Raw genomic sequence first — 17,335 nt, forward strand, 5'->3', positions numbered from 1 at the left:
GTTTGGGGTCGTTATCATGTACTGCCCTACAGCCCAGTCTCCGAAAGGAGGGGATCATGCTCTGCTTCAGTATGTCACAATACGTGTTGGCATTCATGGTTCTCTCAATGAACTGTAGCTCCCCAGCGCCGGCAGCACTCATGCAGCCCCAGACCATGACACTCCCACCACCATGCTTGACTGTAGGCAAGACACACTTGTCTTTGTACTCCTCACCTGGTTTCCACAACACGCTTTACACCATCTGAACCAAATAAGTTTATCTTGGTCTCATCAGACCACAGGACATGGTTCCAGTAATCCATGTCCTTAATCTGCTTGTCTTCAGCAAACTGTTTGCAGGCTGTCTTGTGCATCATCTTTAGAAGAGGCTTCCTTCTGAGACAACAGTCATGCAGACCAATTTGATGCAGTGTGCGGTGTATGGTCTGAGCACTGACAGGCTGATCCCCCACCCCTTTAACCTTTGCAGCAATGCACTCGTACGTCTATTTCCCAAAGAATATGACGCTGAGCACGTGCACTCAACTTCTTTGGTCGACCATGGCGAGGCCTGTTCTGAGTGGAATCTGCCCTGTTAAACCGCTGCATGGTCTTGGCCACCATGCTGCAGCTCAGTTTCAGGGTCTTAGCAATCTTCTTATAGCCTAGGCCATCTTTATGCAGAGCAATAATTATTTTTTTCAGATCCTCAGAGAGTTCTTTGCCATGAGGTGCCATGTTGAATTTCCAGTGACCATTATGAGAGTGAGAGCGATAACACCACATTTAACACACCTGCTCCCCATTCACACCTGAGACCTTGTAACACTAACGAGTCACATGACACAGGGGAGGGAAAATGGCTAATTGTGCCCAATTTTGACATTTTTCACTTAGGGGTGTACTCACTTTTGTTGTCAGTGGTTTAGACATTAGTGGCTGTGTGTTGAGTTATTTTGAGGGGACAGCAAATTTACACTGTTATACAAGCTGTACACTCACTACTTTAAATTGTAGCAAAGTGTCATTTCTTCAGTGTTGTCACATGAAAAGATATAATAAATATTTACAAAAATGTGAGGGGTGTACTCACTTTTGGGAGATACTGTATATGAAGTGCCATACTAAGTCATTTATTTCGGCAAGAGATGCTGTTTTTTTAAGGAGCACAATTTTATGTTTTCCATAATGCACTGCAGCACAGGGATATGAATCGGCTTTGCTGACAATGCTGTATTTGCTGCAGTTTTTGTGTTTATAATTCACTGCATTATGTCACTGGGAGCCATTTAGATGTGAGCACAGCCTTAATTGTGGTTACCTAGAAAGATCTCAGTTCCGTGTAAGATTTTCTGCCCAATTTTGCTATTACTGTACGTTACTGGTAAAATCTATGCAAGTGTCATGTCACATTTTAAAATTTGCCTAAAATGCTGACACTTTTTAAAGGCATTTTATTAGCATGTATAATTACTGTCAAAGTCAAAAAAGCACTATTTGTAGCTAAAATTGCTACCTAAAACAACACTAATGCTAGTTCAGAAAAGGAATACCCACTGTGACAACAATGCATGCAACCTTGTCCAATAAAAGGTTCATATTCTTAATTGTAATAATCTTAACCAGTCAGAATTTACTACGGACACCAGTCCAGTTCAAAATGGATGTTGATTGGCTAGTGTAGGTTTCCTACATTTAAAGAGATGCTGTTTTTTGCTCCTTTAGCTTCTTTGGTGCTAAAATCAGCCATGCTAGTTACTCAGGAGAAGCATAAACCTCACTTCCCCAGTCATGTGATAGTGCTCAGGCCTAAAGATTGGCTGCTATGCCTGGGCACTGTGAGTGCTGGGTATTCTGGCACACTTCAAAAGAGTTAGGTGAGTATAGGAGAGTCAACAGATGCTCTGTGTAGGGGCAGTTTCACACATTTTCCCCAGAGCTTAGTAAATGTGGCAAAGCTTCACTTTGTAAAGAATACCTAATTAGGTGTAAAGAAAAAAACAAACAAAAAACAGCATTATTGCTTGCACATGCTTGGATGATGGAAATCAGCAGAGCTTTACCACATTCACTAAGCTCTGGGGAAAAGGAATGCAACTGCACTTGCAAAATTCATAGTCTATTTGCCTTTAGTAAATCAACCTCCTATGTCTCTTTAGGTGTAAGAACTCATTATTAAATTAAGCAGTTATTGTTTACAGCATTCCTGTTCCCCTAGAGCCTGGTACACACTATGGGGTTGATTTACTAAAGGCAAAAAGATTGTGCACTTTGCAAAGTGCAGTTTCACTCTGCATATGCAGTTGCTCCAGAGCTTAGTAAATGAGCAGAGGCTCTGCTGACTTCCATCATCCAATCATGTGCAAGCAAAAATGCTGTTTCTTTATTTTCCTTGCCCATGATTGGTTTTTTGCAAAGTGAAGCTTTACCTCATTTACTAAGCTCTGGAGCAACTGCTCTTTCAGAGTGCAACTGCACTTTTGCAAAGTGTACAATTATTTTCCTTTTTTTTAAATCGACCTCTATGAGTTTTTTTGTTCAACTCAGCAGGTGGAACGAAAAAAAAAAATTGTCAGCTCTGCTCGAAGCAGCTGTACTAACTATCCAAAGTTATTATAGCGATCTCCCCCACCACTGACTGTGAGCGCTGATCGGGAGTCAGTCGACTGCTGGTTTTCCAGCATGCTCGTCCGATAGAAGCCGCCCAAATTGCTGGCTTCTGTCGGACAGGGAGCCATACACATGGGCTGAATATCTGACTTTTTTTTTGAACCAGCCAATGTCTCCCGACATTCGGCCCGTGTGTACGGGGCTTAACTGCCATATTCATATGAAGAAAGGCAAATTTTTAACTGTCCTTTATTTTTAGCTGTCTATTTCTTGTAGGATACACAGGTAAAACTGTTTTTAGTTTGTTTGTTGTAAGTCCTGTATTTTAATTGTTTGGAACCTACCTAGGGCTTTATTTAAAAAAAAGAGAGAAGTATGAGCTATACATTTATACAACCTTTGTTGTAATGAATGTTTTTTTTTCTATTTAATTCTGCTTTTGTATTGTAGGAGTCTAGAAAATGAATAGGAGTATGTAAATGCAGAGCTAACACAGGCAGAACTTGACATACTGAGATGCAAATGTAAACAGTGCATAGAGAGGAGCATTCGTCTTATAAAGTTTCTTTCCCCAATTCATAGCCAGTGATTAGCGATGTGTTTGCCGGTGATATATATGCAGTGTTTGATTTAGTGTGTTCAAATAAGACATCCATTGTAACAGGCATTTCTCAATATCAGAACATAGCAAATGTCTTCACTATTATCACTATACCTCTTATACAAGCATCAAATGACTATGCCCTGTTAATCCAGTTGATGCATACAATTACATGAAAATGTAGCAATATAGTTGTGTTTCTGTCCTTTATATTCTGTTCAAGATTATGTCAAGGGTGAGAGTTTATACTTCATACCAATGATGGTTTTGGGTTCCTCCACAGTTCAGAGTCTAAGCGGTTTAGGAGATTTACTAAAACTTCAGAGTGCAAAATCTGGTGCAGCACTGCACAGAAACCAATCAGCTTCCAGGTTTTATTGTCAAAACTTAATTGAACAAGCTGAAGTTAGAAGCCAATTGGCTACCATGTACAGCTGCACCAGATTCTGAGTGCTCCAGTTATAGTAAATCTCCCCTAACAGGGATTCTCAGAAAAAGGTTTGGGCCGTACTGCATGACACAGAATGACTTTGCTGCTCAGAGTCTAAACTGAAACTTAAAGTTATTGTAAAGTCTCGTTTTTATTTAGTTAAAAATAACAAACATTTTATACTTACCTGCCCTGTGTAGTGGTTTTGCACAGAGCAGCCCAGATCCGCCTCTTCTGGGGTCCCACCTGTTGAGTGCCCCCACAGCAGCTTGCTATGGGGGCACCTGAGCCAAGCCACAGTTTCCTGTGTCCATTAAGACACGGAGCTGCTCTTTCTCTCCTCATTGGCTGACTGACTTTGATTGACAGTTGCACGAGCCAATGGCGCCACGCTGCTGTCTCAGCCAATGAGGAGGGGAGTCCTGGGCAGCCGAGACAATCCTGCAACATCGCTGGATCTAGGGCAGGGGTATCAAACTGGCGGCCCTCCAGCTGTTGTGGAACTACCAGTCCCATCATGCCTCTGCCTGTGGAAGTCATGCTTATAACTGTCAGCCATGCAATGCCTCATGGGACTTGTAGTTGTGCAACAGCTTTAGGCCACCAGTTTGACACCTGTGATCTAGAGGGACCTCAGGTAAGTATTAGGAGGGCTGCTGCACACAGAAGGCTTTTTGCATAGAATGCATTAAGATAAAAAAACTTCCGCCTTTATAATCACTTTAACCACCTCAATACTGGGCACTTACACCCCCTTCCTGCCCAAGCCATTTTTCAGCTTTCAGCGCTGTCACACTTTGAATGACAATTGTGAAATTTTTATAATTTTCTTCACACAAATATAGCTTTCTTTTGGTGGTATTTAACCACTTGCTTACTGGGCACTTAAACCCCTCTCCTGTCCAGACCAATTTTCAGCTTTCAGAGCTGTCGCAATTTGAATGACAATTGCGCGGTCATACAACACTGTACCCAAATGAAATTTTTACCATTATTTCCCCACAAATAGAGCTTTCTTTTGGTGGTATTTGATCACCTCTGCGGTTATTTTTTGTTACAAAAATGTAATAAGACAGAATTTAAAAAATATATATATATTTATATTTTGTTATAAAATTTTGCAAACAGGTAATTTTTCTCCTTCATTGATGTACGCTGATGAGGCTGCACTGATGGGCACTGATAAGGCGGCACTGGTGGGCACTGATAGGCGGCACTGGTGGGCACTGATAGGCGGCACTGGTGTGCACTGAGAGGTGGCACTGATGGGTGGCACTGAAGGGCATTGATAATTGGCATTGGTGGGCACTGAGAAGTGGCACTGATAGGTGGAACTCATAGCTGGCAGTGATGGGCACTGATAGGTGGCAGTGATGGGCACTGATGGGTGGCAGTGATGGGCACTGATAGCTTACACTGAAAGGCAGCACTGCTAGGTGGCACTGATGAGTCACAGATTGGCACCACTGGTGGGCATTGATAGGTGGCACTTGTGGGCATTGATAGGTGGCACTTGTGGGCATTGATAGGTGGCACTCATGGGCATTGATAGATGGCACTGATGGGCACTGTGGGCACTGGCAGGTGGCAATGGCAGGTGGCACTGGCAGGCACAGAGGAGGAGGTAGATGTCCCTCCTTCCTCTTCGGGACCAATGTCCCTTGAGCATAAGCTGGGGATCAGCTTTTTTTTCTCCTCACGCTGTCGGCTTGTAGAGAAAAAAAAACTGATTACCGAGATTATGTTTACACACGTGTTCAGCTGTCATTGGCTGACAGCTGCTCACGTGGTAAGGGGCCGGGATCGGCCCCTTACTCGGATTGGTGATCACCCGAGCCTCGTGACTTGGTGACCACAGCGCGCGCGCGCGCCCTGCGGGGGGCGTGCGGGGAGCGCGCAAAGGGGAGGACGTCCTATGACGGCCTCCCGGAAATTCAGGTCCGCGCTGTGGCCATCATTCGGCTATAGCTATATCAAATTCATCTTGTTCTCCAAGATTATGTATTGGCTATTTATTACTGCTATACATAATTTTGGTTAATATTTTAATATCCTGATACGAAAGTGAGATATAATACTTAATATGCAGAGTTTTTTACTGTTTCAAAAATTGATGTAGAATAGAAGTGTTATGGGGTTTATTTTACTGTGCTTGTAATGCCGCGTACACATGGGCGGACTTTTCGACCGGATTGGTCCGACGGACTTTCCAATGGACTTTCCAACGGACTTTTGAATGAACGGACTTACCTACACACGATCAACCAAAGTCCGACGGATTCGTACGTGATGATGTACAACCAGACTAAAATAAGGAAGTTGATAGCCAGTAGCCAATAGCTGCCCTAGCGTTGGTTTTTGTCCGTCGGACTAGCATACAGACGAGCGGATTTTTCGACCGGACTCGAGTCCGTCGGAAAGATTTGAAACATGTTTTATTTCTAGGTCTGTCTGCCTTTTGGGGAAAAAAAGTCCGCTGGAGCCCACTCACGATCGAATTCGGAGTCCGGTCCACTGGACCAAGTCTGCCGGAAAGTCCGCTCGTGTGTACGCGGCATTACACTTCCAGAAACCTAAGGCAGAGCCCATAAGTGTCTTTTGACTTACTTTGCAATAAGAAAGGTTCAAAACCATCTGAATCACAGACACGTAGCTTGATCATTGCAGAAAATAATTCCTTGCTAGCTACTACTAGACAAAAGTTATTATTATTGTACAGGATTTATATAGCGCCAACAGTTTACACAGTGCTTTACAATGTAGACGGGGATAGAACAATTACAATACAGAAGGAATCGGATAGCGCTGCTCATGGAGCTTACAATCTAAAGGGAGGGGGGTGGTACAAAAGGTGAGGATGTAGAGGGTGATCTGATGGAGGGGACTCAGGTACAGTTCTTAGGTGTAGGTGGGGTAGGCTTCCCTAAATAAGTGAGTTTTCAGGGATCACCTAAAAGTGGACAGGGTAGGGAGTTCCAGAGGCTTTGGAAACGTCCTGGAGGTGAGTATGGGATAAGGTAACAAGGGAGCTAGAGTGCAGAAGGTCTTAGGAGGATCTGAGAGGACAATTTGGGCAATATCTGCAGATGAGGTTGGTGATGTAGCTGGGGGCGATGTTGTGGATGGCCTTGTATGTTGTGGTTAGTATTTTGTAATTGATACGGTGTGGTAGGGGAAGCCAGTATAGGGATTGGCAGAAAGGAGCAGCAGTCATGGATTGGTTAGTAAGCTATGTCTTCCAAGTAACTTTTGAGAGGTGATTTAGATTTTTTGATAGAAGAGGGTAACTAAGAGGTTTAGAAGAAAGGTAACGGTGCTCTCTGCAGGAACAACTCAATCCATACACCAGGTCCACTCACAGGTGCCGAGGCTCGATGTGTTCCAACACACTCCAATGCAACAGCAATAAGGAGAGACAGCAAAACTGTAATCCTTGAAGTGTCATTTATTGGTACATCAGAGTGACAAAAATACTGACACGTTTCGGCAATAGCGATAGTTGTAGCTATTGCCGAAACGCATCAGGTTTATTGCTTTATTGTCACTCTGATGTACCAATAAACAACACTTCAAGGATTATGTTTTGTCGGCTCCCCTTATTACTGTAACTAAAGCCGCGTACACACGGGCGGACTTTTCGACCGGACTGGTCCGACGGACTTTCCAACGGACTTTCAACTGACTTTTGATGGACTTCCGACTGACTTTTTAACGAACGGACCTGCCTACACACGATCACACCAAAGTCCGACGGATTTGTACGTGATGACGTACACCGGACTAAAATAAGGAAGTTGATAGCCAGTAGCCAATAGCTGCCCTAGCGTAGTTTTTTGTCCGTCGGACTAGCATACAGACGAGCGGATTTCTGGGTCCAGTGGAGTTACGACGTAAAGATTTGAAGCATGTTCCAAATCTAAAATCCGTCAGACTTTCGACAGAAAAAGTCCACTGAAGGTCCAATGAAGCACACACACGATCGGATTGTCCGCCGGACTTGGTCCGTCGGACCAGTCCGATAGAAAAGTCCGCTCGTGTGTATGCTGCATAAGAGGTTTAGTCCTAAATGTGTTGAATAGGAATAGATATACTCGTCAAACATTTTTACAATTCATTGGTTATCACTAACAACCTTAATTAACAACATTAATAAAGGCTGCATTTCAACAGGAGCTCCTAAAGGGAAGTATTTTACTTGTTTCTGGCTGGGAACTGGCTACATCCTTGGTTAGTGGCAAGACCAATGCTTTGGAATCATAGAAAAGACTGACATTGAGATGAGTTGGAGAAGTCAATCCTAGTGCACCAGATTTCCATGAATTTTGATTGTCATTCCCGCAGACTAGCAGTTAGTTTCTTCATTCTTATAATTTGATTACCCTCACCAGTCCATTACCTAATATTGGGAATTTTTGTTGACCTTCAATGCCTAGAGATCAGACCTTGGTCTACAGATAAGGGGAATCAGTGGAGGCCTTTTTTTTGTTGTGTCAACTGATCCATATTTGATGGATGGTAAAGCCACTTCTGGGGTCTCTGGCCAAGCAGCATCTGTAATTTGATGATAATATAAAAAAAAGATCCCTAATAGGGACTAATATGAGTGCAGGTCCACCAAATACGGAGCATGGTTCCACCCTAGTCTTCGCATTTCCAACAACGGTTGGAAATCCATTGGAACATCGTGGATAGCATACTGTAGCAGTGCATCTGTACCATCTGGTTAATAGCTTGTAGTTCCTTTCTTGTGTTTAGCTTGCTATGCTTGACTTAAAAGTCAGAAAAAAAGGGTTTTCTCACAGTCTTCCTTTGAGATGGAGTGACCCATTTACCTCTCCCAGTCTCTGAGCAAGGAAGCATTTTTAAGCTGTCCATAGATGGCTGGTTCAGATGGGCCAAGATTCGAACCGTGTATGGGCAAGCTGAATGTACCCAAGTTGTTTGATCAACCTGGTTATAACCAGCCTGTCGTATTTTAAATTATGACTATTACTATAGGCTATTATAGCCGCTAGCAGTAATCATTGTGTTCTCTCGGGAGAACACAACGGCTCAACATTGACTATTGATGGAAAGAAAACCGCTCCATCTATGGCTGGCTTAACTTTCACTGGATTTCAGCTCTAAGAATAGTAGAGCTATGAGATAGAGATAAAAGTTCATGGGCGCATGGAGTCAGGTTTAATCTCCAGTCTTCATTAAATTGTCAGGTAACAATCCAGTTTTCATTAAAGTGTCAGGCTTAAAGCAGAACTCCATGCATATATATATATATATATATATATATATATATATAATTTTTTTTTTTTGTGTTTCTGAACAATAGTTATTTTCCTGAGGTATATCCTGTGGTCGGATTGCCATTCTATCGTTTGATATCTAAATTTTAGATTTTTGTGTACTTTCAACTAGCTTTTGATTGCAAAAATGATTGTAGGTGTCAAGACAATTTATGTACCAATGCTGTGTGTTTATATTTACATGACAAGAGTGGTTAGATTGCCTTTATCTTTTTGTGATTGAAAGTTGATTGCAAGTGGTTAAAGACTGACTTTGTATATGGCCAGCATAAAGATAAAAAGGAAAAAAGGACCTTGATATTCACCTACCTGGATAACTGTGCAAGGCCATAACTACGTATACAAAAAAAAAAGCCTATATAATATATATATATATATATATATATATATATATATATATATATATATATATATATATATATATATATTGTATATACAGTATATATTTGTAAATTATTTGTATAAATTCTTTTCCTAAGCGGTTGCATTTTGACCTTGATTTTCTGTCTTTAGCTGCATGCAGTCATTTTGTGATACAAACTAATTTTAAGTTCTCAAAGAGGAATACAGGAGTACATTTACGGGTGGCTTACACATAGCGTTACTAACAAACATTAATAACATTGGCGAATGTTGTCACACACTTTCTTCTGTGTATGTAGCACTGTTTTCTTCAGTGTAATAACATTGGTGTCATGGACTAAAAAGCTTTGGATATTTACTTTGGAAAAAAGTACAGTGGCACAGCATGAAGATAAATTAGGGCTGAGCTACTGTAAAAAGCAAGTACTAATCACCATTTGCTCCAAATTTTAATATATTTACCAGGGCATCCCTTTTTTCACATATGACCTAATGGTATGGTATAACATTATTAATAATAATATTAAATAAATAAATAAGCTGGAACTGTCTCTGTCTCAAAAAATATTTCAACAATTCAGTCAAATGACCACCGACTCACCCCAAGTCCAAAGGTGTGGTCCTTGTAACCAAAAAGCCATATAGAAAAAAACAAAGATTAAGAGAAGTCCCAAAGAGAGAGGTTACCATATACAGACCAAAGTGGTTTTTAAAGGGTTGGTAAACCCTTGTGTTTTTTCACCGCTCGAGATGAAACTGGGATGTGAACAATGACTCCACAGGAGACATGGATAAAAGTCTCATAGTGTTGTATTTTAATGTAAAAAAAAACAGCAGCAGCAATAGCAGTTCCACTCACATGTTGAAGTGCCTGGCCTAGCACTAGGTGATATTAGCGTGTAATCATCGACATATGTTTCACCGTGGTTGGCGTCTTCAGGAAGTGACTTCCTGAAGACGCCAATCACGGTGAAACATATGTCGACGCGGAGGACCCGTTACCTCCAGGTCCCAATCTGATATCCCACACTAGGCTTTGCCCTCTGGAGAGAGACACGGAACGCACGCCATCCTCAAGGGATTAGCCAACTTGCACACGCTGATTACACCTTGTGCTAGGCCAGGCACTTCAACATGTGAGTGTAACTGCTATTGCTGCTGCTGTTTTTATTACATTAATTAAAATACTACAGTATGAGACTTTTATACATGTCTCCTGTGGAGTAATTTTTCACATCCTAGTTTCATCTCGAGTGGCCACTGGAGTGGAATTGTGAGTGGAATCAATCTGGTATTCCAAAAGCGCTTTTTGACCATCCTGTAAAAAGGGGTCAAACATCTCTGGTGAGTGGCCACCTTCCCATTGAGCACTCGTGGTGGAAGAACTAGAAGTTATATCTCAGAGCATTCTACTTTGGTGTTGGGATTTATCACATATGGACTTTTAGCTTGCTACTTATGCAATTTATTTCATCTGTGTCACATTTTAGTTTTGGATGTTATTATTGTATTCACCCCCTTTTTATTCACAGCCTTCCATAGTTTTCACTGGACATTTATAGAGCCTCATCCTTTAATTACTTATCCATAATTCTACCTGTAAATTATAATGTAGATTTATATAGGCTTCCAGTATATCTTCTTCATCAATCCCCATGTTATCCATTACCTAGACAGTATTTGTTTCATACAATATTACATACAGCATGATTTCGGTGGGTTAATTTAGAATATGCCATAGAAATTTAGCGTTTGTTAGTGGAACAGTGTAGAAGAATGTATCCACATGTCTCATTTCCATAAAAATCATAAAAATAAAGGGGCTTAGATCTCATTTTAGAATCTTGCGTGGGAACAATGTAAACCAATCCTTTATGCTCCTGATCTAACTGTGCCTCCAGAATCACTGGTTTATAGCAAAGATACAACCCAATATATTGTAAGCTTTAACGAGCAGGGCCCTCTGATTCCTCTTGTACCAAATTGTAATGTAACTGTAATGTCTGCCTTCATTTTGTTAAGCGCTGCACAAACTGTTGGCGCTATATAAATCCTGTATAATAGTAATATAGATACATTTATTTAAACCACATACAGCTGTTTTAGGCTTGTTGGCCATTATGAGTGTAGTGAATAGAAACAATGGTTTGAAGCACAAGATAATAATGTTATGGTGAGGTGGGCCCAAAACAGCCAAAAAGCCCTACAGTGAACCAGTGTGAAGCACAGTAGAATATTAACTAGCGTATAACACGCACTTTTTTCCACTGAAAACAAAGGACAAACAGTGCCTGCATGTTATACGCCGATACAATGTTTTACCAACAGGGGGCGGGGATCGGGCGGTCCGCCCTTGGAGCCACCCATTGGGGCGTGTCAGGCCGGCCGCTCCACCTCTCCTGGCCCTGGGACAGCACTGCCTGCATAGTCTAAATTTGATTAAAAAATCACTTGCCAGCCCCTTCTCCTACACCACTTCTCCTGTGTCAGCGTCATTATAAAACAAAGCTTATAAATATCTCAATAGCTCCATTCTTTCTGGCTGCTCTCCTCCTCCCGCTCCTCCTCCTCCTAGCTTTAGCTTTAGATTGGAGGAGGACAGCGGTCACATGACCATCTATGTAACGTCAAAGAAAGTAGTCATGTGACCTGGTCAATGAAAAAAACTGAGCTATTGAGGTATATGGAAACTTAATTTTAAAATATGAGTGACACAGGAGGAACAGTGTGGAAGGGTCTGGCAGTGATTTTTTTCTTAACTGTAGAGCGTGCTGGCAGCGCTGTATACTGAATGGGGGGCTGTGTACTGGATGGGGGGCTGTATACAGGATGGGGGGCTGTACACTGGGGAGGGGGGCTGTGTACTGGATGGGGGGCTGTATATTGGGGAGGGGGCTGTATACTGGATGGGGGCTATGTACTGGGGAGGGGGGCTGTATACTGGATGGGGGGCTGTGTACTGGGGAGGGTGGCTGTGTACTGTGCAGGGGGAGGGGGTTTGTACTGTAAAGGGGGCTGTGAAGAATGTTTTCCTTAAACTTCCCTCTTAAAATTGGGGTGCGTGTTATACGCCTGTGTGTGTTATATGCTGATAAAAACGGTATATGTCCAGTTCTCTGTGTAAACTGTGGTTGTTGAATAGCATAATAGCATTATTGAACATAATCAAAGATATAATGATTTGGAAGTGAAAATGAATTGAGTTGGTCAACATCCATCCTATGTTGCAAGTTAAATTTTTCTTTATGTCTTCATATGTTAATAGTCTAAAATAATTAAAAACACACAAAGTCACTGATTACCATTGGGACGTAGCGATGTGCATGCAAACTTTTTTTTTTTTTTCTTAAAAATACGAGGTGTGTCCAGTAAGTAATGAGAATGATATTTAAAAAATGTTTTTACAATTGAACATTGTCACCTTCAAAGTAAGCACCTTGTGAGTGTACACAACACTCCCGGTGATTTTTCCATTCTTCATAGCATACCTGGAATTCCTCAAGTGGGATGGAGTTAGAGCCTGTGTAGTGGCTCTTTGGACATTAACCACACTACTAAAATGGCATCCTTAGTGAGCCTTCGGTCAAAAGGGAACAGAATTTTGAGGCAGTGAGGTCTGTTTTCAACTGTGACCGACGGCTCAATATCAGAATGATTGCAAAGGAAATGGGAATTACCAAATCAATTGTTCATGAAATGGTGACTCAAGATTTGAACATGAGAAAAGACACCATTTTGGTAGTGTGGATAATGTCCAAAGAGCCACTACGCAGGCTCTGAACGCCATCCCACTTGAAGATTTCCAGGGATGTTTTGAAGAATGGAAAACTCACAAGGTGCATACTTTGAAGAAGACATTGATTAATTGTACATTTTTTCAATAAAATAATTTTTTCAATATTATTATTACTTCCTGGACACACCTCATATATAGCAGACACCTTCACAAGATTCCCTTTGTCTTTGAGAGGCTTCTCAAAACAGTCTCCTCTCACCAGCATTTACATAGCACTTTTCACTCAACAGCACGCAACAATTCTGCAACACATTTAAATGTAATAGTATCTGATGTCAGGAATAAAAACTGAGTTCTTTTAGTCACAATATACTAGCTGGCAACAAATACAAGTTTGCAATCTGTAATGTAATTGCAGTGTAATGTAATTATACATTTCATGGACATTAACAATAGGAAATCTGTGATATAAAATTTTGAATTAGTGCTGCTGGGGCAAAATCTACAGTGTGCTCACTCTAAATTATGGTATGGTAATGCAATGACACATTTGCCATTTATGTGAAAATGAAAAAAGGAAAATAAGCATAAACAATCTATGTCTGCATATGGAAGCACTAAAACAAAAAAACTGGTTGGGACAAATTTATGTTACCCATCATATCAGCAATATCAGTTACAGCAATTTGACTCCAATACTTCAGACTTGGTTGTCCCAAAAAGTGGCAGTTGCCAATAAAAATAATAAGCTCCCGAAACCTCACAGGTTTTTTAAATTGTATGTAAAGCCCAAACTTTATTATTTGTTTTTTTTTTTTTTTAAGGCAAGCAAATGTCAACTGCCCCAGTTTATTACTAGCATTTAGAGTAAGGTGCACATAGAAGGGCTTAGCACAGAGCACAAAGCACAAAGTATTTCCCAGCACACTGGGAAAAAACAGCTAGCTAGCAAAAAAAAAAAAATACACTGTCTAAAAATTTACATTCATTTAAAAAGAGAATTTTTAACTGCACAAAATGAAAATATATGTGAAAGCCAAACTGTTGTCAAGGCCCCTCTGTATAGTGCAGTCCTAACCCTAATGTATGAGAGACTTAAAGGTGCAGGTGTTCTGTGCAAAGTCCTTTCATGTTCACCTATTTCTAAAAGCTAGATAGAGACTGTGGGCATAGGGACACATTGGACACAATCAGCTGCCATTGTGCTTTGCTGGGCTTCTAGTGTGTCCCTGCATCTTTAAGGAGTAATGTGATATCTATAGGCATATCTGCCCTTAATTTATCATTTGCTATATATGCTCCGAAATGCAGACTGTCAAAGATTAGAGTTAGGATTGCTCTATACAGAGGAACCTTGACAAGGCAGTGCAGCTTCCACAAATATTTGCAAATGTTGTGCAACTAAAATCCCTGTTTTAAACACAAATTATTAGACAATATAATTTTTTTTTTTTTTTACTGTCTAGAAACGTGTGCTGAGGATTATATTTTGTGTTATATTTTTTAGTTTTTGATATAATGTAGAAGGATTAACACCTCTGCGTTATGGCTTCTTTGGGTAGCTTGACCTTCATTGTAGGTATTGGTGAACATTTTCTTCAGTACAGAAAGTAATGAAAAATTTACATTTTCAAGTTTTTAAGGGATAGGAGGTGATGTCAAATGTTACAACGAACAACCCTGCTGACAGCTGTCTAAAAGGGGGATTTTCCCTCCTGTTGAAGAGTGCTCCCACTTCCTACTGTGTCTAGGGGACAGGAAGTGAAGAGAATGTTTCCCAACAGGAAACAGGGGCGAGCCTAAACCGGGCTCTGTGTCTGAATGGACACAGGGAGCTGTCTCGGGTGCCCCCATAGCAAGCTGTTTGCTGTGAAGGCACTTGACAGGAGGAAGGGGCCAGGGAAGCCAAAGATGGACCTGAGAAGAGGAGGATCTGGGCTGCCCTGTGCAAAACCATTACACAGAATTTAAAATGTATTCAAGAGAAGGAATCATGGACTTTAGAGGCACATCCATAGCACTGAAGTACAAAATAAACTTTTATTTTTGTTTAAAATTCACAATATTGACAGAACGTGTTAAAAACAAAACATGGTGTTTGGTCTAAACCAGTGGTCATCAACCCTGTTCTCAGTGCCCACTAACAGGCCAGGTTTGCAAGATAACTGAAATACATCACAGGTGATATCATTTGCTGCTCAGTGATTGCAGTATTCTAGTCTGCATCTTCCCAAGGTAATACATAAAACCTGGCCTGTTAGTGTGCCATGAGGACAGGGTTGATGACCACTGGTCTAAACAACGCTTGCACCCCCTAACACAACCAACTATTACCACAGTGAAACAGATCGATCAAAAATGATTCAATTGAGGTGATATCAATAGAAGGAGCAGCTGGTTAGTGGTAAAGACGTAGTGAAGAAAACTCTACATGTTACATGCCCTTATGCGCTTCTTCAGAAGCTTGCTGTCTAATATATACATGAAAACAATAAAAATAATCAAAAAACAAACAAAGGCAGCCAAATAATGTATCAAAACCGAAAATATAACAATTATTTAATAATAATGTAGACAATAACTAACATGTCAACAGAGTAGGTAAGTATAATATATTTGTTATTTTTAGAGAAAAACATTTTAGAGAAAAAAAAACGATATTTTACAATCACTTTAGGTAAATACCGACTACTTAAATGGCATGGACACACTTTTTCCTAAATTCCACATGTGATTGCTTCAGTGATCTGTCAAGAGATCCTAATGCCGCGTACACACGAGAGGACTTTGCCCGGCGGACGGGATTTCGTCGGACAATTCGATCGTGTGTGGGCTCCAGCGGACTTTGTTTTCTCAAAAGTTGGACGGACTTAGATTTGAAACATGTTTTAAATCAATCCGTCGAACTCGAGTCCGGTCGAAAAGTCTGCTCGTCTGTATGCTAGTTAGACGGACAAAAAGCCACGCTAGGGCAGCTATTGGCTACTGGCTATGAACTTCCTTATTTTAGTCCGGTCGTACGTCATCACGTACGAATTCGACGGACTTTGGTGGATTGTGTGTAGGCAAGTCCATTCATTCAGAAAGTCCGTCATAAAGTCCGTCGAAAAGTCCGCCGGGCAAAGTCTGCCGTAAAGTCTGCTCGTGTGTACGCGGCATAACACTTTTTTATATTTAGGGAGGGCATGCCTGTGGGAGTTTCACTAATTTGCATAAACATTTTAAGGGACTCTGGAACACCAGAATTAAAAACAGGAAGCATGTACAGGGCCCCTATGGTGCATGTTTTTGTGTGTGTCTAGGTTTCCATTGTTTTTCTTTAAAATAGGTTTACTTTAAATATAAACATATTATACCACAATCCAAAGATTTGAGTAAAATTATAATCTGCATTTTATTTTTTTTTCTAGATTCACCTTCATGTGTAATAGATGAAAACCACTACTGCAATGATCCAATTCATGGAGCCTGGAAATATCTCTGTGCCTTACTGTGAACTTTGCTTTAAAACATGTTTTTGTACTCTTGCAATCTAAGGATAACAATTCTATCCTAATGGATCATTGGTGGATTATGTACTGCATTTCTATGTGGATTATTTGTACCTTTGCTGCTTATGGACCTCATTGCATATCAGGATGAAGAAGATTTATTTCTTCCCTTAAATGTGAGGATGGTACGGCGAGGACTTCTGAGTTGGTTTTCCCGGGTGGGGATCCTTCTCGTCTGTCTTTGCTGTATAGTTTCTGTATTGTATATGTTAGCATGCACTCCTAGAGCTGAAGATGAACAGCTCATACTGCCCCGAATTAATAGCCCTACTGGGAAAGAAGGCTACCATGCTATCTTGCAGGAGCGTGAAGAAGAACATCGGAATTATATTACTAGTCTAAAAAAACAAATAGCCCAATTGAAAGATGAGCTTCAAGAACGCAGTGAACAACTCAAAAGTGTTCAAGGTCACTACACTGATTCCCTCACTGTGACCTTTGACCATGCCAGTCCTGAGAAGACACAGACAGACCTCCTAGACTTTCTACATTCCCAGGTCAACAAGGCTGAAGTACATAATGGTGTAAAGGTTCCCACTGAATATGCCGCTATTCCATTTGATAGCTTCACTATGCAGAAAGTGTACCAGCTGGAAACAGGACTTACACGCCACCCAGAAGAAAAGCCTGTAAGGAAAGACAAACGGGATGAGCTATCAGAAGCCATTGAGGTGGCAGTGGACATGCTGAACAGTCCTGAGGATGGAACCAATGCAAATAGACGAATATACACTTCAGCCAACTTTATTGAAGGTAAATAGT

At 41.0% G+C, this 17,335-nt stretch overlaps 1 protein-coding gene across 2 annotated transcripts in view; it reads left to right on the plus strand.

The window, feature by feature from the left end:
* Positions 1–17,335, plus strand: part of CSGALNACT1 (chondroitin sulfate N-acetylgalactosaminyltransferase 1) — a 537,378-nt gene that overhangs the window by 369,309 nt on the left and 150,734 nt on the right. For both annotated transcript variants that reach the window (XM_073598151.1, XM_073598160.1), the window contains one exon: positions 16,433–17,326. In XM_073598151.1, coding sequence (XP_073454252.1) covers positions 16,639–17,326 — 688 coding nt within the window. In that variant the 5' untranslated portion in view covers positions 16,433–16,638. The remainder of the gene's footprint in view (positions 1–16,432; positions 17,327–17,335) is intronic.

The sequence above is a fragment of the Aquarana catesbeiana genome, linkage group LG01 (assembly GCF_042186555.1).
Source record: "Aquarana catesbeiana isolate 2022-GZ linkage group LG01, ASM4218655v1, whole genome shotgun sequence".
Taxonomy (NCBI): Eukaryota; Metazoa; Chordata; class Amphibia; order Anura; family Ranidae; genus Aquarana; species Aquarana catesbeiana.